General features: G+C 44.5%; 1 protein-coding gene across 1 annotated transcript in view; it reads left to right on the top strand.

Annotated features, from left to right (window-relative positions):
• The window catches only part of RYR3 (ryanodine receptor 3), a 374244-nt gene that overhangs the window by 211758 nt on the left and 139955 nt on the right, over positions 1 to 22531 (top strand). The window contains exons 39-42 of the mRNA XM_065871700.1: positions 16813 to 17086; positions 19340 to 19454; positions 20989 to 21118; positions 22272 to 22375. Coding sequence (XP_065727772.1) covers positions 16813 to 17086; positions 19340 to 19454; positions 20989 to 21118; positions 22272 to 22375 — 623 coding nt within the window. The remainder of the gene's footprint in view (positions 1 to 16812; positions 17087 to 19339; positions 19455 to 20988; positions 21119 to 22271; positions 22376 to 22531) is intronic.

Below are 22531 nucleotides of genomic sequence, written 5' to 3'. Positions count from 1 at the left end.
GCGCTTTCTCTACGGAAGGTTTTTTCATAATCTCTCTGCAAAGAAAGCTGCTACCTGTATCAGCTCTGACCCAGTCACTGAATAACCTGAGCCCTAGACCAAAATTCTCCCCCCACCTAAATGCTGCAGCCTTTTCTCATGCTGAGGAGGGGGAAAATGTCTACTGATCGCGACCAAAATAAGTCTTGGGCCCCAACACAAATACACACAAAGTAAGATAACTTAGCAGCAGGTATATCTGTGGCACTCAGGCAGTATTTCTAAGCCTCTTTAGATTCTCTCCAAACAGCTTCTCCCTGAGATATACACACACACATACCTCCTCCATGTTGTCCTTTTTTCAATCTCATCTTCCATCACCCTGCCCCTGCCACATTGTGGAATTTCTAACAGGGCATGTGTGACTTTCCACCTCAGGTGGAGTATCTGTATACCTGTTTATTTTCTTACTGGGACCACACCTTCCTTGTTTCCACATTCAGCTCATCGGCACAAGTCTTTTTGACCTCCAGTGCATGTTAGTCATTTGAGGCTCACAAAGATGAAGAAAACAAGGACCTCACAGACAAAGGAGTGAATATGTGTGGACAGGCAACTCTATATAACATGAGGTCAGATGTGCTATAGTAAAAGTACAGATAAAGGACAGTAGGTGATCAGAGGAGGGGGATTGGAAAAGTGTCCATAAAGAACACAGATGGGTAGATATATAAGGGAGAGGTATTTTTGGTGAAAGGAGCTACTTCAGCAAAGCCCAGAGGCAAAAAAAAATTCATATTCCAAGAGTGGCAATGAGTTGAGATTGGCTGAATTATAAGAGGAGTAGAATAAGGAAGAGTGGAAAGGTAGGGTGGTGTTAGAGCAGAGTGTCTTGAAAAATCCAGCAGTTAAACTATATTCCGTCTTGGAGTGTGACATGTTACTATTCCTGTGTATTTTATACTACTTGGTCTTACAGCTGCTGGGGGGAGGCATTGACATTTACATGGTACCCACTGTGTCCTGAGCATTGTCTAAGCACTCTGTAAGTATTACCTCATTTAATTCTCACAACGAAAATATGCAGTTGACAGTATTATTCCTATTTTACAGTTGCAGAAACTGAAGTAAAGACAGATTAAATAACTTTCCAGAGTCACACAGGGGTGGCATAAAAATTCAAACCTTTGTCCACCTGAGTCTAATTCCCATCCATATTATTTATATAATAACATTATAGCAATGACTATGAAAGGTTCTTGAGGACTAAATTGTTCTTTTATTCAGTAATAGTGAGGTAGGGACTTCCCTGGCGGTCCAGTGGTTAGGACTCCACACTTCCCCTGACGGGGGCCCGGGTTCGATCCCTGGTCGGGGAACTAAGATGGCGCAAGCTGTGCAGTGTGGCATACACACACACACACACACACACACACACACACATATAAATAAAATTTTTAAAAAGTAGTGAGGTAGTTATGAGCACAGGACTCTGGAGTTAGGCTGCCTGGTCTTCAATTCTTGCTGTGCCACTCTCACTGTGAGAGTGAACATGTGACCATGTCTCTGTGCCTCAGTTTCTCATTGTTACGATGGACATAGCGTTAATGCTTCCCTAGTTTGGTTGATGCGATGGTTAAATTAGTTAATACATGCAGAGTGCTTTGAAGTGTGCCTGGCACAGAGTGAGCACTAATTTCAAGCATTTTTTGGCTATTAAAATGTTTGTTGATCCCCTGCCATATCTCAGACACTGTATTTAGCACTGGTCAAGCTACTTTAGCAAGGTAACCATCCAAAGGACTGCAGCGGGGATACATTGGAGGTATGGGGGCCCATTGGGACATCACTGCAGTGCCCTAGATGTGAAGTTCTGAGGACTTAAATAAGGGTGGTGTGGTAGGAAGGATAGTGATCCCACAGATGTCCATATCCATGGAACCTATATATATGTTAAATGACAAAGGGAAACTTAATTGCAAAAGGAATTAAGGCTGCTTATCAGCTGGCCTTAAAGTAGGGAAATCTCCTGGATTTCTGGAGTGGACCCAAAGTAATCACAAGGGTCCTTAAAAGTGAAAGAAGGTGGCAGACGAGAGTTAGAGGGTTGGGGACATGAGAAGGGCCTGGCTCAAGTCTCCTGGTGGAAGAGCCCATGAGCCAAGGAATGCCAGAAGCCTCTAGAAGCTAGAAAAAGCAAGGAAATGGATTCTCCCTTAGGGCCTTCAGAAAGAAATGCACCCTGCCACGCCATGATTTTAGCCCAGTCTGGGTTTACCCATATCTGGGTCAGACTTCTCAGCTCTAAAACTGTAAGATCGCAAATTGGTATTGTTTTGCCACCAAGTTTGTGCTGATCTGTCACAGCAGGAAAAAAAAAAAAATTAATACAGGTGTTAACAGCAAGAAGTGAGCTCAAGGGGCCAGCCACATTCTAAAGGTAGGGTTGGCATATCTTGACGACCAGTTGGAAATATGAGGAAGAGGAAGGGGTTACAGATGGTCTTTGCATTACTGATGGGACAGGATGGGTGACTGTGTTAACAGACATGGGGGTGGGGGGAGGCAGAGCTTAACTTTTATTTAGCTCCATAGGAGACGCAAGAAGATTTTCCACACCTGGTCTCAATCTACTGGCTAGCCCTGCATGGCAGATGAAACAGGCATTGAGTCCCAGCTTAGAGATGAGGAAGTAGAGAATCCGAGGCATGCGGTGACTTGCCCACCAATAGATGGCAGAGCAGGGTCGGAACTCATTGTGATCGTGCACTGGCTCCCAGTCCAGAGCGCCACAGAAATCCATGCATGACAGGTGTTCTGCATCTGTTTGATCAGTCGATGTGAGGCCCCCCGCCTCGGAGTAGCTTGCATTCTCGCGATGGAGAAGAGAGTCTGTCAGGAGAGGGAAAAACTACCATCGACTGAGCACCAGCTTTGTGCCAGGTTCTGTGCTAGAACCTGAGTTTTACCTCATCTGAGTTTATCCCACAGCAAACAGCCAGATATAGTGGCAGGCAGATTCTCATTTTGTACGCTAGGCAGCTAAGCCTGAGAGAAGCAAAATAATTTGGACGAGGTTCTTGCAACATGTGAAAAAGAGGCCAAGATGGGAATCAAGCTCCACATCCAGGGCAGGGACCCTGCCCTTTCAGAACTGTGCAGGGATGCTGGGCGAGGGCGGGAGGGAGTGAAGGGGCGGACAGGGAAGCACAGACATCAAGGACGCATGGCTGGGAGTTTGCCTCACCGTCAGTTTATTCTCCATGGTGAATAAGACATAGAAACTAAAATAAAAGCAATTTGAGTGCTTTCCCAACAGAGTAAAGACAGAGACCTCAGGTCCCTGAGTCCTTTGCTGTCCCATCTGTGCTTCATCTTCATTTCAGAGATTTCCCTCCCTACCACATCAGCAAACATCATCTGTTCTCTCTGTTCTCTTTACCCTGTTGTCATCATCGGTCATTTAATCGCCTGAGTGTTTTTGAGAAAGTGATTATGAGGCTGGTTGACTATTTTAGAAACAACAGGCTAATTATCTCCATATGATGGATGAGACCCCAGGAGGCTGCAGAGATGGGCTGGCAGAACCGGCACCGTGAGCCCCACTGGTGCTTTGCGGGGCTGCCTCTAACGGGAGGGGGTGGCCAGCCAGCTGGGGAAACTGTCCTGGGGATGAAGCTGTCTGCTTCACAAGTGGGGATGCTCTGGCCAAGGTAGAAAACCACTGAGGGAGGGAAACAGATTTAGCAGAAATAGCCAACTGCCACGAGACTGTCCCCATATGGCGTGCCCTGAGAGCCAAGGTCCAGGGCAGCCAGGCCAGCGAGACTGGGCAGTTTGTAGGGTCCAGTTGTGCAGAGAGGTGAGACTCTCTGTCTCCTGTACAGCACTCACTCCCCCACTGCCTCAGCAGACCCCCTCTTTACAAGATCCTTGGTTCGTTTATTAAATTGAAGTGCTTCTTTGCCAACATAAAAGATAAAGTGGGGGGCTTCCCTGGTGGCGCAGTGGTTGAGAGTCCGCCTGCCGATGCAGGGGACACGGGTTTGTGCCCCGGTCCGGGAAGATCCCACATGCCGCGGAGTGGCTGGGCCCGTGAGCCCTGGCCGCTGAGCCTGCGCGTCCGGAGCCTGTGCTCTGCAATGGGAGAGGCCACAACAGTGAGAGGCCCGCGTACCATAAAAATAAATAAATAAATAAAATAAAAAATAAAGTGAGGATTAGTCTAACAACGGCCATCCATGTTGGAGAAACTCAGTTCCCGCCACATCTGTCTTTTCTGTTCTTACATGGTGGTCATGAGGGTTAAGTAAATAATTCAGATACAGCATTTAGCACAGAGTCTGACACACAGGAAGCTCTTAGTAAATATTGGCTACTACTGTTGTGAGAAGTAGAATGTTCTAGCAAGCAGCCTGAACTTTTATCCTTATTCCCCAGCCAAGGAAGCCCGTAGAGAAGGAAACAAGTATTCATGTCCCAAAATTAAATGGAGAGCTGAGATGAACGAGAGCTGGGTGCTTTCTTAGACGTTCAGCTGCCTGCTGCAGAGCCGGGCGGTGGGACGCTTGCGCATCACGTGTCTCTGGGGGTCTGACAGCCAGTGCCTGTTCATTGGGCCCCGTCGTAAACAGAGCGGTTCTTTCTTAGAACAACAATGTCCAGTTGTCTTTGCAGGCTTTGCCTTTCAGGTTTTCAGGGCCTTGTAACCTTGTTCTCAGTGATCTCAATAGCATCCTTGTTCTACTGAAATGAGGCAAAAGTGGCACCATGTGCACAGCCCGAGACAGAGAGGCACCGGGCAAGTTCAGAGAAATGAGCATGATGAATTTTCCAAATCTCCTTGGAGTGGATGGATTTGACTTTCTCCCTGACCTTCTCTGCTCAGAAGTCTAGGGATTTGGATACTTTGTAACGCAGACCAGACTTTCAGCCCCGAGGAAGCTCTGGAGCTCAGAGCACAGAGGGCATGAGACTTTCCCCAGTAAATCTTCCCAACTAAATCTGGAGAGTGTTATTGTGCCGTCTGACCCCTGACATAGGAAGGGCTCTTTCTCCTCCAGCAATCAGGACGGTCATCAGAAAGGCCATCAAGTTTCCACAGCTCATCTCCTCAATGTAAGTGATTAGCGGTGTGCAGTGATGCTTTGATAATGACCACTTCCTCACCATGGTCAGTAACTGCTGGCATTTTAAGATTTTACTTCCTCAATCTCAGGTTTCACTATTAGTAAGAGCAAGCTGGGTAACATCATGGGTAAGAGCAAGCTGGGTAGCATTAAAAAGCAGTGGTAGGGCTTCCCTGGTGGCGCAGTGGTTGAGAGTCCGCCTGCCGATGCAGGGGACACAGGTTCGTGCCCCGGTCTGGGAAGATCCCACATGCCGCGGAGAGGCTGGGCCCGTGAGCCATGGCCGCTGAGCCTGCGTGTCCGGAGCCTGTGCTCCGCAACGGGAGAGACCACAACAGTGAGAGGCCCGCGTACCGCAAAAAAAAAAAAAAGAGCAGTGGTAAAATTCTTGGTGCTCATCAGTTTTACCCGATGAAGCCATAGGCATTCATTTACCATTTTAATAAATTAGAACAACACTTTCAAGAGCTCAGTGGGTTGGATAGACATAGAATCATAGAATATAAAGCCACAAGTGACTTGACTCCATAGAAGTGAACAGAGACACAGAGAGGTAAAGCATCTTGACCAAAGTCACACAGGCAGAGCAGGAACAAAGTACCCCGCACTCTTGTCACTAGACCACACTCCCATTCATTTTCTTCAACATGGATTTTATATTGTTCACTTCATTTTATTGGTGAAGAGTCCAAGGCTCTGAGAGAGTAGCTAATGTGCCCAGCTAGAGTCAGTTAGAAAAAGAGCTAAAGCTTTTTGATTTTCAGGATTTATTTCTGAATCCATTTTGGAGTTTATTAAGAGACCATCTAAGCAGTATAATATAAATTTAAAGCATTAATAAAGATAACTATTTTTCTGAATTTTATGAAGCTATTGAGACTAAGCGACGCTAAGATGGTAAAGTAGATGGGTTTAGATTCTAGCAGGCAAGGTTTGAATCCCTGCTCGCTCATTTACTACTTATGACGTTAGGCAAATTTCTGTAACTTCTGTATGTTTCAGTTTTCTTCTCTGTAAAAAAGAGAATAATAATTCCTACTTCACGGGGTAAGGGAAGGGAATATAAGAATTCACTAAAGCAGTGCTCAGTTTAAGGTTCTGATACTTAGAAGTTGGCATCCCTCTCAGCTTCTGAAGTGAATGTACAAAGCACAGGTCATACGTAAGAACTTCATCTCCGCAATTATCATCTCAGATGCTTTCATCAAAAAAGAACAGAAAGCCCAATTCAGGTAGAGGAGCTGACAAGGGACTTTTTTGACTGGCGTATCTGGAGGTTTAGAGATGGAGCCAGGCCCTGGTTGAGTTAATCCCTTGGCTCTGCTCACGTCCCCAGCCAGCATGGCGGCTGTAGTTCTGGGCCTTACATCCATGCATTACAGTGTCCAAGGGAAAAGCAAGAAAGTTTCTTCTGCCCTGATACGCGGGGCAAGGATCCTGAGATCACCTTTGATTGGAGAACCCGATCGTGGGTCAACTTATGAACCGATGCGTGTGACCTAGAAAATAACATGTGCTGGTGACTTAGTCAACAGAGCCACCTTTGTAGTGGTGTTGGGTCCTTTCACAGAGGAACATGGGCCGTAAGGCAGAGAGGCAGATATCGGTACAAAAGCAGAGTTCTGTTAAGAAGGAAGGATGGTCAAATGGTTGCTGGCTCATTGTCAGGAATATTTATTATGCCATGATGGTCATCACCTACAGCATCTTTCATATACTCAGCGGGTAGTGTTGAGATGTAGGCATTTCTACCCTTGATGTTCAGAGGGGCAGTAGAGGCCCGAAAGCTGTGTTACGGGAACTAGAGAATGTGCTGTCTGTGATGTGTGTACATGATCTAATGGGCCATAGCGGTTCTACGGTAGGTACTTTCTGCGTTTGATGTTGTTCTCGTTTGACACAAGCTCTGGGCCAGATCCAGAGAGACTTTGCTTTTGTCAGCAACCCTGTCATTTATTTACTCCAGTTGCCTCATAAAAAATTTAGAAAACCGGCTCTCTCTCAGGTCCCAGTGTCTGTAGTACTTGCTCACTGAGATGCTCCAGTCTGATTTGGAGCTTCAGGAAAACAGTCAGATATCCTCAACCCAGGACTTCCTATCCATGGAACTATATTAGTTTCCTACTGCTGGTGTAACAAATTACCACAAACTTGGTGGCTTAAAACAACACAGATTTGTTAGCACCCAGCTGTGGAGGTCACAAGTCTAAAACGGGTTAGTAACATTGCAGTCCTCTGGAGAGAATCCGCTCTTGCCTTTCCCAACTTCAAAAGTCCTCCTGCATTTTTTGACTGGTGGCCCCTCCAGCAGAGGTACCGGTTCAACCTCTGCTTCTGTCATCACAAGTCCTTCTCTGACTCTAACCCTCCTGCCTCCCTCTTAAAAGGACACTTGTGATTACATTGAGCCCACCCAGATAACCCGGGATAATCTTCCCATCTCAAGATCCTTAACTTAAACACATCTGCAAAGTATCTTTGCCATGTAAGGTAACATATTCACGGGTTCTGAGAATTTAGAACTGAACATCTTGGCGGGGGTGTAGAGGGGCATTATTCACCCTACCCCAGGGAGGAAGAAAGCAGAGGTCAAAATACACTTGTTCTTTCTACTCGGAATTGATCTACCAACTGTTACGCCTCCAGAGCATTTGCAGCATGCCACAAGCTGACTTTTTAATCACCTAGAATTTAAAAATAAGTGTACGTAATTTAGAGACAGATAATTATTTTTCTTTTCCCATTGTAAGTGTGAGCATTATAAATTGCTTTCTTAAGTTTAAACTAAGGGCAGTGCCGTTTTGTTTGCGCCCTCTCCACAATGTAATTGGGAACACTTTTTCTTCCAAACTGACCCAGATTTAAGAGCACACTCAAAGAAATGTAACACCAGCATAGGTTTGGAATCTGTAAGCTGCAGGGATTTGCTTTGCCAGTGGCCAACATCTGCTCTCTGATAGTAAGCACGCACTTCATTGTTTGATGGCCACTTGGACTGTGGTCTAAATTTAGAGATGAAAAGATGCTTTTCAGACCTCTGAAGCCTAAAAATTTAAACCTGCACCGTGAGAATAAATGGCCTTTTTCTTATTGTAGTTGGCATGGCAAAGCTGGTAATTTGACCATTTAGAAAAGCGTTATACCACGTATGATGGGTGACTCCCTAGAGAATTTGCTTGCTAGGTTCACAGAATGGTTGGGCTTGAGGTTCTGAGGTCCAATAGGAGGTTACAAAGTGACAAGAGGAAGGAAATAAACAACTTACCAACAAATGACTACCTGGGCTCCCAAACCGGTGTACTAAGTAAGGCTAGCTCTAATTTGAAGATAGTCGAATCCTTTCTTCTTATGTGGAATGTCTGACTAGTCGAGAAATTAAGTAGTGAAGTAGCAGTTTTTCTTTTAAACTACCTTTCAGTCTTCAAGTCTCCCTAAACAATACAGTGCCTTAGAAATATTTCCACTCTGAGTTAGCCTGAGCAATCATTTAAAATGCGGTTTCTAGATCATATACTTGATATAATTGCCTAGATTTGACTATCCCTAATTAGACTAATTACAAAAGTAAGGTGTGAGTCAGAATGTTAATAATTTCATAAGCGAAGCTGTTTATAGTCATCAAGGAAACCACACGTACACGTCTAGCATCCCAAAGGCGTTCTGTTTCATAGGATTTTTTCTCTCTCAACAGAAAAACAAGGGCTTGGTTACGTATCTTTCTTTCTTTTTCGTTTTTGAAAAGAGCACGTTAGCTTTTTCAAAATCCCATGAGCTGAACCATCCAGTTCACTTGACAAGGCCTTCTTGGAACAGGTAAATCGGTGGTTAAAAATCCTAGCATTGCAACCAAGACTGGGGAAGCAATTTTATCACATGGGGTGGAGGTTCTGAGTGGAGCAATTAGACGTGTGTGCACATTATGAGAAAGTAACAGGGGCCAGAACATGATGGCAAACAGTAGATTGACCTCTCCACCTCACCTTTACCTTATTCCCGGAGCCTCGCCCCCTTCAGGAGATGTATTTCTTTTCTTTTCTTTGTAGGTTTAGCAATTTTTTTCCCATTGATTAACTATGTTGTGTTAGTTTCAGGTGTACAACAAAGTGATTCAGTTATACATACACAAGTATCTATGCTTTTTCAGATTCTTTTCCCATATAGGTTATTACAGAATATTGAGTTGAGTTCCCTGTGCTATACAGTAGGACCTTGTTGGTTATATATTTTAAATATAGCAATGTGTACGTGTCAATCTCAAACTCCCAATCTACCCGTCCCCCCGGCCCCGTTCCCGTTCCCGTAACCATAAATTCGTTCTCTAAGTACAGAAACAGACTCACAGACATAGAGATGTGTTTCTTATGAACACCAGAGTGTCTTTAGTCATTAAAGGGCAGCATTTCCAAAGATGAATTTAGAAAAACAGCAGAAATGAAATCAATATTTAGTTGTATCTGTCTCTGCTTAAGAAAGAGATTCAAATGTATCTCGAGAATCGCCTCCGTTTGCTTTGTTGAAAATCCTTCCAAAATTGTCAGCACTCTCCCATTGATACCAGAAAAAAATAATAAGTATTTACTATGTGAACTACTTGTGTGAATCATATTTTGAAGGGAAATGGCATTCCAAACCATTGGAATGTCTTTTCTCTCAGACCGTTTTGTATCTCCCTTGGAGGGACCCTCTTAACTTCATGATAGAACTTTTTCCTCCCTTCCTCTTTAGTCTCCATGTAACGTGGACCTATTCTAGAAACATAAAGAACTTTAGATAAAGGACTCGTTAGGGAAAAATGTAAGAAGGGAAGATCTGATCATTTCTCTTCTCTGATTTCTTTTGGGTATATGTATTACAATGGAAGTTGTACCTTCTTATAAGTTGTCTTATTTCTAAATGTCTTAGGCAACACAGTTTCGCCCATTATTTTACACTTTATTTCTTCTTCACGTGTATGTACTTAGCTTTCCCAGCTAGGCTGCTTTGGGTAATTACTGTGTCTTGAACTAGTTTCATATAGATTTCTTTACTCAAAATTGGGCACATAACAGAAATTATCGTTCTATTATTAATAAGCTTATTTAGGAGGGACACAACTGGAGGTAATTCAGCTACTAAGATGAGGAGAGGCAGAAACAGGTGAGTGACGTCTGTCCTGAGGCCTAGATATACATGGCCTCCAGAGCAAAGCCTTCTGGAATTGACAGCCCTGGTTTCCAGCGTTAATGAGAGTGAAGTCTTTGCCGAAAGGTAAGCTAATGTCGGGGGCAGAGGTTTAATGCCGCCCCCTGCAGCCTGAAGCCCACCTTTTCTCTGTGCACCCCATTGTACTGGCCGCAGACAGGCTGCAGAAGGCCCAGCAACCTCCGTATCAAAGATACCCGGCCCCCTCCTCGCCCCCAAGGTGACTGATCTTCAACCCAAATGGAAGAGGGAAGCATTTAGGGCCCTTCAAGCTGGCGGGAAGCCCTTCGGTGATGAATGAGTAACGGCTGGGCCCCTTGCCGACTGCCGGGATTCAACTTTCGAGATAGTGATTCTTTAATCTTCACTTTAATTCTCAATGTGAGCTGTCTTACTCTCTCTATACTCTCATTTCATCTACCTCCTATCCAGAAACAAACAGAGAAAGCTTCCTAAGCCGCACTTTGCAAGGTTCAGGTCTCAGCCACTTGATTAGAATCACATAGCCTAATGGAGCAGGGTTTCATCTTAGCTGTAGGGAAAGCTTTGCTTTCCAATCACAGCCATCACCTAACATAGGCCTTTTCTAGAGACCACTGATTCTCTAAATTTTGGTCTTGAGACCCCTTTATGCTCTTAAAAATGACCAAGGATCCCCAAATGCTTTAGTTTATGAGGATTATATCTATCACGTTAACACATTTAAAACTGAATTAGAATTAGAATTGTTTTAAATTCTAATTTATTATCCGTTTTATGGGAAAATGATTATTTGTTAATTCCTTTAAAAATAATAAACCCAATTATGCTTAGTGAAATAAGTCAGAGAAAGACAAATACAGTGTATTATCACTTATACGTGGAATCTAAAAACTAAAACAAACAAATGAATATAGCAAAACAGAAACAAACTGACAGATACAGAGAACAAACTAGTGGCTACCAGTGGGGAGAGGGAAGAGAGGAGGGGCAAGATAGGGTAGGGGATTAAGAGGTACAAACTACTATGATAAAATACATAAGCTGCAAGGATATATTGTACAGCACAGGGAATATAGCCACTATCCTTTTTTTTTAATGATGGGGGTTTTTTTGTTATTTATTTATTAGTTTTCGGCTGCGTTGGGTCTTCGCTGCTGCGTGCGGGCTTTCTCTAGTTGCGGCGAGCAGAGGCTACTCTTCGTTGCAGTGTGCAGGCTTCTCATTGTGGTGGCTTATCTTGTTGCAGAGCACGGGCTATAGGTGCATGGGCTTCAGTAGTTGTGGCTCATGGGCTCTAGAGTGCAGGCTCAGTAGTTGTGGTGCACGGGCTTAGTTGCTCCACGGCATGTGGAATCTTCCCGGAGCAGGGCTCGAACTCATGTCCCCTGCCTTGGCAGGCGGATTCTTAACACTGTGCCACCAGGGAAGCCCACCAATATCTTAGAATAACTTTAAATGGAGTATAATCTATAGAAATATTGAATCACTGTGTTGTACACCTGAAACTAATATAAATCAACTGTACTTCAATAAATAAATTAATAAATAGTAAACCCATTACATGTTACATAAATAACATACTTCTATGAAAAACAACTGAATTTTTAAAAATTAAAAAAATGATGAGTGACATTGTTTTGCATTTTTATAAATCTGTGTCTGACTTAGAAGATAGCTAGATTCTGTTTTTGTTTTTTTGAATTCTTATATCTGGTTAAAGAATTGGCCTCAAACAGATATATAGTTGCAAAGGGAAGGAGTATTTTTAGTAGCCTTTTCACTTAATTGTGGATATTCTCTGATACTATGTCAAAACTCAGCAAGTAATAGTTCCTCAAAAGTTAATTTGCTATGTGGGATCTGAAATCATATTAAAGAAATTTTTGTATTTGGTTACCTAACAATCCATTGGTCTATCTTGCATGTTAAATGGATTCTTTTACCCATGATGCTTTTGTAACATCATGCATTGACCTTTGGGAAATTATTGGTTCACTGAGTTCTACAGAGCTTTCAAATGTTGACACATTTTATTATAAAATATTTTTAAATCATTCATTAATATCAACAACTTCATCAGAAAAGTCTTTAAGTGCTGGGAAGCTGTCAAATTCACAGTGGCAGATAAACATTTTGCAAAATTCTAGTTTTCACTTGAAAGCTCAAATGATAAACTTGGCCATAGGTACTATCAGTTGTTTTCCTTCAAGTGACAGGCTTCTTTCATCTTTAAGAAAATATTTCTCTGTTACTCAAGAGAGTATTATGGTTAATACTCAAACTATTAACCATAGTTTGTCGTTCTTTTAATTAAGATGTCATTCCATGAAATAAGCACCTAGTTTAGCTCATAACAATGACGACAATTGCACACGTGTTTTTCCTCAGGAAAACCACTGACCTTTGTACCACAGAAGTGCTTTAGGCATGCTTCCCATTTTGTCAGACCGGATATTGAAAGGATGTATACTCAAGAGTTTATTGTTAATAAAATTAATAATCTTTATAGTTCACTCAGAACATTCTTATGAGACACTGGGCGCTGTTTCAGGGATGCGGCAGTAAAGCGTAGAGTTTGGTGCTGCTGCCTTGACTTGTGCTATGTCCCCAGCAGTTTTACTCACTGTTGCTTTTGCACCATCAGTGTTGCTATCCACACAATTAAAAAGGCCAACGACATCTTAGAATTATTATGAAAATACAGTAGGCCTTGCAAACTGCCTGAGGGGTCTTGGAGATCCCAGGGGTCTGTGGATCACATTTTTATAGCTACTGGCATAGATAGCATAATAGTTAACCCTTTATTAAGCCCATGGTATACGCCAGACATGGTTATGTGCATTAATTATTTTAATCCCCAGATGTACAGATACATGGAGAGCCTACCACGTTCTAGAAAATGTATTGAGCTTCCCTGGTGGCGTAGTGGTTGAGAGTCCGCCTGCCAATGCAGGGGACACGGGTTTGAGCCCTGGTCCGAGAAGATCCCACATGCTGCGGAGCAAATAGGCCTGTGTGCCACAACTACTGAGCCTGCACTCTAGAGCCCGCGAGCCACAACTACTGAAGCCCGCTCACCTAGAGCCCGTGCTCCGCAACAAGAGAAGCTACCGCAGTGAGAAGCCCGTGCACCGTAATGAAGAGTAGCCCCCACTCGCCGCAACTAGAGAAAGCCCATGCGCAGCAACAAAGACCCAAAACTAAATAAATTTATTTTATAAAATAGAAAAGAAAAGAAAATGTATTCTTTTTAACCTTTCTACCCTGGTTACGCTTCTCTGATGCTGGCTCGTGGGAGCTAATTAAAATCTGAGGAATTGTCAACAGCATTGCTGCCAGGGGTATAACGCTCCATTTTCTCAGTCCCAGAAGTGTTTAGGCCTTTAGAAATTCATGATTCAGTCTACGTTTGCTTGGTGGGTGCTAGGTCTCTAGCATACGTCAGGCCACAAAGTATGCTTCTCAGGGTTCTTAAGAATGTTTCCTCCCACCCCCCAATTTGTTTTCTTCTCATAGTTATTCTTTCCCTCACTTTCTGGACCTTGGTCTCACCATTTGAAGCCCTGTCCAACAAGAATGGCCTTAAATGTCATGCCTTGGGCTGAATTCCATCTGCCCATCAATACACAATGATGAGTTGCTCTTTCTGTCAGGATCTTGGGGTCACATTTTTTTAACTGAGCGTTAGCTTGGTCACACACAGATAATTGTTTATCCTGTTGTCTCATACGTGCCTTGAAGGCTGGCCTGGATGAAGAACCTGTGGGGCGTTTCCCGCTCCACCCTTTTGGGTTAAAGAGCTGTTTCTCAGAAACGGACTCACAGACATAGAGAACAGACTTGTGGTTGTCATGGAGCGTTGGGGGGGAGGGTGTGATGGATTGGGGGTTTGGGATTAGCAGATACAGACTATTACATAGAGAATGGATAACAGCAAGATCCTACTGTATAGCACAGGGAACTATACTCAGTGTCCTGTGATAAACCATAATGGAAAATAAAACTTTAAAAAAAGACTGTGTATACATATACATGTGTGTGTGTGTATACATGTATATGTATAACTGAATCACTTTGCTGTATAGCAGAAATTAACACAACATTGTAAATCAACTATATTAAAATAAAATCTTGCCCTTTCAAAAAAAAAAAAAAAAAAAAAAAGCTGTTTCCTTTCCCATTTGCCCTCTCATGAGATGCTTTGCTGGCAATGTTTCGTTCTCTGGGCTACAAATATTGATTTGGATTGATAAGTCATGGTGGCTAAGAGCAAATGCAAATCCTGAATTAATCTGAAAGCCAGGCTAAGGGAAAGCTAATATTTGCTTTGTTTCATTATGACTCTGTAAAATTCCCTGTTGGAATGGCCCTTGAGCTGATTAACAACTCTGTCGGTTGCTTTTCAAGTGTGGCGGGGACTGTGGTGATGTGTGTTATCTCTGCAAAGTATGTGGTTGTATGTATTGAGAAGTGTAATTCTTTCAGGCCAAATTCAGGCTTAAGAGGGAAATGTACATACAGGACTAGGACTAGATAAAATTACGTTGCATCCAAGAATGTCTATGGTTTTGTCCTGCTTTTATTCCTTAGTGCGGCTATTAGGTAGGAGAAACAGGAACTTTTACGTTGGGCTACTGGGGAAACAAGTTCCTGAGAGGAGCCCAGGCTTAGACCATAAACAACTTTTCTCTCTCAGAGAGTACAGATATTATCTAACCTAACAGATATTAGTCAGCAGTCCCTGCCTAGTGAGATCTCTTAGGAACATCTTTTAACTGTGCTTCTCTCTGCCTTGGGTATCCTTTTTTAAGTTTTTCAGCTTACATCTCCTGTCTGAACCTAAAACACCCACAGGGTTGATTGACACAGCGGTAAATTAAATTAATCCATTACATCTCGATCTCTTCTGCAGCTTTGGTAATGAAGTTCTATTTTTATATCCTTATGATGAGCCATTACTGTATGTAGAGCAGGTATCTGCCATATTTAGTGATATGGAGTAGAAAACTAGACTGTTAAAGATGGGGCACAGGCTACCGAGAGCACCCATCTGAGCTTATTCCCAGTCATTTCACTGATAGACTATGTGACCTTCATCATCCCCTGAGCTCTGCCTTTATCACTGGGTCTGAATTAACGATCTTGGTGCCATCCATACCTTGCAGGAGTGTGACGGGCAGAGCCGGACTTGGATGAAATTATAAGAGCAGCATTTCTAACTTCTGTTATGGTGTCTTCTGGAAATGTGTATGACATGGAGAGGGTTGAGCAGTGCCTTCCCAGACATTCTGGCAGGGCCCCCTATCACTCTGTCCTTCTGCACAGATCTGCCTCTCTCTTTTGGTCATCTTCCCCCACCAGTGCCCATCAGCACTTCTCAGGGGCTATTCAGTTCAACCTCTGAAGGTCCCAGTGCTGGTTTGAGTCCCACTTCAGCCATCTTTCCTTTACTTGTGCAGCCAGTGGTGTTTCTGTGCAACCAGCATGAGCCCTGATAAATTTTGAATTCAGAGTCATACTGGTTTCTCTCTTGATGCTTGTGAAATTACTCCCTGACATGTCAGCTGACTCCTGCCAAAGATCCAGGACAGGGCTTCCCTGGTGGCACAGTGGTTGAGAGTCCACCTGCCGATGCAGGGGACACAGGTTCGTGCCCCGGTCCGGGAAGATCCCACGTGCCGCGGAGCGGCTGGGCCCGTGAGCCATGGCCGCTGAGCCTGCACGTCCGGAGCCTGTGCTCCGCGACAGGAGAGGCCACAACAGTGAGAGGCCCGCGTACCTAAAAAAAAAGATCCAGGACAACACAACCAGTTCAGCAGGTGATGGTCAGATGTCCAGTGTTGCAAAGTCTTTGGACCTAAAAGAGTGTTGTCAGTCTACTTCTCTCCATCCCCTAATGTATTTTTATGTTTGTGTCAACTCAAATATATTTTAGTTCTTGAGTCAATGGCATGGCTTACTCAGTTCGTGGTACGTGGTATCTTTAGAACACTTGGAGAATAGCATTTATGGTAGAGAAATCCCAGCACTTAATAGTGCTTTACTCTAAAGAGGCAGTGACCAATGTCTTCTTAATGTTTTCATCCATCCAGAATCACTCACTCCCCACTCTATCCCGTGGCGCTTGCATCCATGTTAGTGCGTATTACATTATATTATAAAATAAGGATAAAATGTAACTTTTAAGTCAAAATGAAAATGTAAAGAACCAGCTTGTGAGCACCCTGAAGGCAAGAAGGCGTCTTATTTCGTCTTCTACATCCAGCATCGTTCAAACATCATTTAATGTCATTTAATCCAAATAGAATATTTAGGTTTCTCAATTCAAAGTGGAGATACTCTTTTCTTATAGTACGGCTCACGGCCCTGCCTTTTGGTAATATGTTCTACTTCTCTACCTGCCATACCCTACCCTTAAAAAAAGAATTTTTTAACCCTTCCCAGCTGATGATGTGTGTTATCACTGAATGACGTGGCGGAAGTATGCAGCTCTCCTGAGCCTTGACAGCCTCAGTACTGGTCCTTCCTCTTGTCCTTCTAGCGACACTGAAGGAGCTCATCTCACAGACCATGATCTGCTGGGCCCAGGAGGACCAGATCCAGGATGCAGAGCTGGTTCGGATGATGTTCAACCTCCTGCGGAGGCAGTACGACAGCATCGGGGAGCTGCTGCAGGCGCTGCGGAAGACTTACACCATCAGCCAGGCCTCCGTGAGCGACACCGTCAGCCTGCTGGCTGCCCTGGGCCAGATTCGCTGCCTGCTTAGTGTCCGGATGGGCAAGGAGGAGGAGCTGCTCATGATCAACGGGCTGGGGTAGGTCATTCCCATCAAGGGCAGGTTCTCCAAGAAGCTTCCGGTGGGAGGGCTTCCCTGGTGGCGCAGTGGTTGAGAGTCAGCCTGCCCATGCGGGGAACGCGGGTTCGTGCCCCGGTCCGGGAAGATCCCACATGCCGCGGAGCGGCTGGGCCCGTGAGCCATGGCCGCTGAGCCTGCGCGTCCGGAGCCTGTGCTCCAGAACAGGAGAAGCCACAACAGTGAGAGGCCCGCGTACCGCAAAAAAAAAAAAAAGAAGCTTCCGCTGGGAAAACTGGTTCAACTTGCTATATGGCAGTTCTGGAATCAAATCACATAAAACCTACGTGTGCCCCCATCCTGACTTCATTCCTCATGGGATTATGTGCTCGTTAAATCAGTCACCTTCGATAACCTGAGAGGCCAGACAGTGGGCTATTGGGGATGAAGGGGCATGGCCAGAAGAAGTGGGCAGGAATCTTGGAGAAAAGCAGATATTTAGTTTGAATCTGATAAAAGTAGCCCCAGGGAGGCAATGAAAAAATCCAGAGGAAGGGGCAGTGTGTTCAACTCCACAAGAGAGAAACGTTTTGAGCACTTGAGTTTTTGACTGGAGATCTTCTGAGACTTCCCTCTGAAAAATTACAGCCTAATTCCTCCCTTTTTTCAGGACTAACGTGGAGTCATTTTCTTCAGTTCTTTGAGACACCTTTCCCCATGACAGTAGCTCGTGGCTCTTCCTTAGAAGCCACGTCACCAGAAAGATTGCATTTTATTTGTTTATTTTTATTTTCATCATTTAAAAATTAATTTATTTTATACAGTTTTTAAAGGTTACTTTTCATTTACAGTTATTACAAAATATTGGCTAAATTCCCCGTGTTGTACAATACATCCTTGAGCCTGTCTCACGCCCAACAGTTTGTACCTCCCACTGCCCCACCCCTATGTTTCCCCTCCCCGTCTCCCCACCTCTAATTTGGTTTCTATATCTGTGGGTCTGCTTCTTTTTTGTTGTATTCACTAGTTTGTTATATTTTTTAGATTCTACATATAAGTGATATCATACAGTATTTGTCTTTCTTTGTCAGATTTATATCACTTAGCGTAATGCCCCCCAAGTCCATCCACGTTCCTGCAAATAGAAAATGTTCATTCTTTTTTATGGCTGAGTAGTATTCCATTGTATATATATATACCACAAGCAAGATCACATTTTAGACATCAAAAAGATTTCCTTTAATTAGGTAGCATAGTTCCCTTTTGCAGATGAGAAAACTGAAGCCCCACAAGGTTCACTGACCAGCCCACAGTTTTACTTGATTAAAATCAAGCACTAGAGCTACAGCCTTCCTGCTGCTGGATGTTCCATCCTACCACCCACGAGCCTGCAGAGTAAAGGAGCATCACTGAGCCCCAGAACAGGGACTCTGAGGACACCTGCTGGGAGTCGGGGGAAGATGCATGCATTTTTTAAACTCATTTCCAAAGAGGAATCTTATAATAGAGATGAAGAGACTTCTATGGAAAGAGAAAAAAGCCACAGAATTAGCCTCTCCCCCAGCCCTTGCAGTAGATAGACACAGCTGCGCTAAAAACTGATTGTGTCTCCTCTTAACAGCTGCAACCGTTGGGGGAATGGGTATGGGCAGAGAGTAACCACCTGCAAGGGATTCCACAGCCCGGTCGCAGGCTGCTTCTGTGTTTTAATTTGCCTGCAGCTTTATCATGTGAATTTATGTTGAATGACTTAAAAATACAATTCCTTTTATGTTTCACTGTTGATCATTTCATTGATTTTTTAGCACTGCTGTCCAAAAATGTCATTGGTACCTAATACACAATTGCCTTAAGGAAAGGGTACAGCCCTACCATTTGGATAACTGAAGTACATAGAGACATAGATATAAGGACAAGAGAACAGAAAGTAGAAGACCCTTAGCACACAGAGGAAGAGAAATCCAGTGATTTGAGCTGTCTCAAAACTATTACAAGCAAAAAAAGCAAGGGACAACTGTTTAATGTCACTAGAAGGAAATATTTCAAAGAAAGAGAGCACTTAGTAGAAATAAAGGAACACAAAATATTCCTTTCAGCTAAAGAAAGGCCCTCCATGTATATTCTCACCAACCTAGTGCCTTCTTAGCATCTTTCCAGCACGTCACATGTACATTACGTCACCCCGAGTATGTTTGTGCCTTTGTGTGTTCTCGCCCCTGAATTGTCGTAGCATTGAAATAAGCAAGGGCTGACCTCTCTCTCTGATTACCCTAGAGACATAATGAACAACAAGGTGTTTTACCAGCACCCCAACCTCATGCGAGTCCTCGGCATGCACGAGACAGTCATGGAGGTGATGGTGAACGTGCTGGGTGCAGAGAAATCTCAGGTAATGCTCCGAGGAGAATTTAACCAGAACTTGACCCCTGGGCAGGGACACGTGAGGTGACCTCTTCACAGCCACATGGCTGGTGCCAACTGCCTAGTGACTCTTCCCAAGGAGGGGGCGGGGATGAGCACACAGCCAGGAAGGAGCCATGAGATGGGGTCCAGCCAGTGTAGGAGTTCTTCTCGCTCATTCCACTGGGCTACTTAGTCTCCTTCCCATCCTCTGCAGCCCTGCTCCTTCGGAGATGGAATGCCTCTGGCTCCACTTAGGAGCCTGCTGTGTTTGGTGCTGTGTCAGGAGAAGGCTGTTCTAAAGGAGAACACGATTTTAATAACAATCCTGGCAGTGTTCCCACCAGAGTATGCGTGTTTCCTCTCTGAGCCAAGTTCCTGACGATGCTGGAATTCCTGACCAGCTTCCCCATAAGGAGCCTGCTGTCGGGGGCGGGGGGGGGGGGGGGGGGGGGGGTGGGGGGTGGGGGGAGCTCCCGTTGCCAAGGGGCAGGGAGTGCTGATTGGGCCCACCTGGGCATGTATCCCAATTTGTCTGGGTCCTCTTCAGAGCTAGAGAGCTTCTGAAGGCAGAAGATGGGGTGTGTTTTCAAATATTGGAAATTCCGAAGTGCCTGATCCTAGGAAAGCAGTTCCACCAGTATTGACATGTGAGGGCTGTGAGGTAGGAACAGGAGCCAGGCTTACTTTCCTCCTCACTTCCTTCCCTCCGGTCTCTTTTGAAAGTGGACTCTCTCCAGGAGATCCCTGAGCAAATGTCTGGACGCCTCAGCAGGCAGGCAGACTGGAGCTTTCAGAGCCTCCATGATTCTAAAGGCAGAAATTAAGGGCTTTCTAGGGTCCTGAGGGAACACTGATACCATTTACTGAGCATGATTGATCGGACGGGAGATGTGGCCAAGCCCTGGAGATGCTAATTACTTTGTTAAGCAGAGAAGCCAAGCACTGTAGATGGTAATAGAAGTTGGCATCTCGGCGCTAAATTGTAAGAATCATATTACGAGTACTATAGGAGCCCATAGGACAGTAGTTATCAAGGACAGAAGTAGGGGGAAGGCTCACAGTCTGAGACGGTGATGCTCTGGGGACTTCTACAACTGTAGGAGCCAATCTTTACCCAGAAGACTCAGGTGTGATCATAGTTTTGGGTCTTGTTTGTCTGTGACCACCCATCTGCCTTTCTGTCTACTCCCTTCCTAGTTAGAATAGTCTGATGTAGGGTTGTACAGTTTCTCATGACATGTAAGGATGACTGGGTTTCTGGTTTGACATCTATTTTCTTTGAAAGAAGAGATACTTCAGGAATTATAATTAGCTCTCAGTATTTTTAGAAGCCTCTTTTAGGTGTGTATTCTCTGTCCCTCCTATGAATCAGTCTTGGAACCATCTGGAAGTAAAGAGAAAATTCATTTTCCAGACTGTTGGCAGCTTGCAAGACTTCACCCTAAGACTTTGAAGTCAGCCTTTTCAGAAAGGCCTCGTGATAGATTCTTCTCCCTGACACTTTCTACTTCTCCCTACAGATTGCCTTTCCAAAGATGGTTGCTAGCTGTTGCCGCTTCCTGTGCTATTTCTGTCGAATTAGCCGACAAAATCAGAAGGCCATGTTTGAGCATCTCAGTTACCTGCTGGAGAATAGCAGTGTTGGCCTAGGTAGGTCACATCATAACGTCTGCCGTTGGCTCAGAGGTTACCCTCCCCCTGCTGACCACTTAGGCAATAAAGGGAAAAAAGTCACATGCATGCTATGGTATTTTTAAATATAAGAAGGAACCCTGCCTGATCTAAAAACAGGTGAGATGATAATAATACCATGTCTCCACTCTCCAACCTAAGTAGAGAAGTCGCTGCCGACCAGCGCTGGTGATAGATTTGTGTCAGCATAGCCACAGTTTGACTCTCCTCTCTGGAGACCAGTGGCTCATGGTATATGAAATGGTGCCTGAGACTGTGTATGTAGTCTGGAGATACAGCGCCTCCCAGCCCATTCAACTGACCAGGGAGCAGTGCTAACGAGGCCAAGGTCATGGATCCAATCCCCTCTTGGGCTGCATGCCCGTCCCATCAGCCAACCAGCCAGTGCGTTCGTAGCTGCAAGGCAGACGGGCCAGGAGGAACTATGGGCAAAGAGTGTAAATCCATCACCACTGCTAGAAAACCAACGCATGCACATGCCTCACTCACTGTTGTGGATGTAAACCAAATGAATTTGTGGAAGACTCAAATACACACATGACGTGCACGTGAAATCTGAAATCTCAGTTTTCTTATTTATCAAATGCAACCATACAGTGACCAATCTTTTTATAAAACGCCACCTGAAGTTTTTCTCAGTTCTAGCCTAAGAACCAAACAAAGGAAACGAAAGACAACGTTGGTGACCTGATTTAACTGTAAGAGCTAATTCTGTTTGAGGCTGTTTTTAACTCTAGGTGGTGACCCCAGAAATGGCCAAGTTATGTGAGCTTAGTTGATCAAGTGACATCTGAGACTTTTGAATGATCACCAAATGGGGGCCCAAGAACCTCCATGTTAGAAAAGCACTTGAAAATACGTGGTCCCAGCTGATCCTATGAACTGATTTTCTAACTGAAGCTATATTCACAATCAGTAATGAGTGTGGGGAGGAAAGATAGCAAATAGAGCTGTTCTTAAATTGGGTGGGCAGCCCCCCTTGGGGGGCAGCGATGTGATCCAGGTTTTGTGTTTGCTGCCCTCTCCTGGCCATTACTGTGCACTGCAACCTCAGCTCAGCGCTAGATGGCCTCTTTCTCTCTTTCTTTCTCCTTCTCTCCTCCTTCCTCAGCCTCCCCGTCCATGAGAGGATCCACCCCGCTGGACGTGGCTGCTTCCTCTGTGATGGACAACAATGAGTTAGCGCTGGGCTTAGAGGAACCAGACCTCGAGAAGGTAACTGGCCCTGGGGAGGCCCTGTGCTTGCTCCCCACTGCCTACAGCACAGCCAGGCCAAGGAAAAGAAGACAGAAGTCTGGGTCTCTGTCAGAACCTCTTTAGCGTGTGACAAAAATATGGGAGAGGGGCTTCCCTGGTGGCGCAGTGGTTGAG

This window comes from Phocoena phocoena, chromosome 2 (assembly GCF_963924675.1).
Source record: "Phocoena phocoena chromosome 2, mPhoPho1.1, whole genome shotgun sequence".
Classification (NCBI taxonomy): domain Eukaryota; kingdom Metazoa; phylum Chordata; class Mammalia; order Artiodactyla; family Phocoenidae; genus Phocoena; species Phocoena phocoena.
Note: the sequence above shows the minus strand (reverse complement) of the source record. Positions and strands in the feature narration are given on the sequence as shown.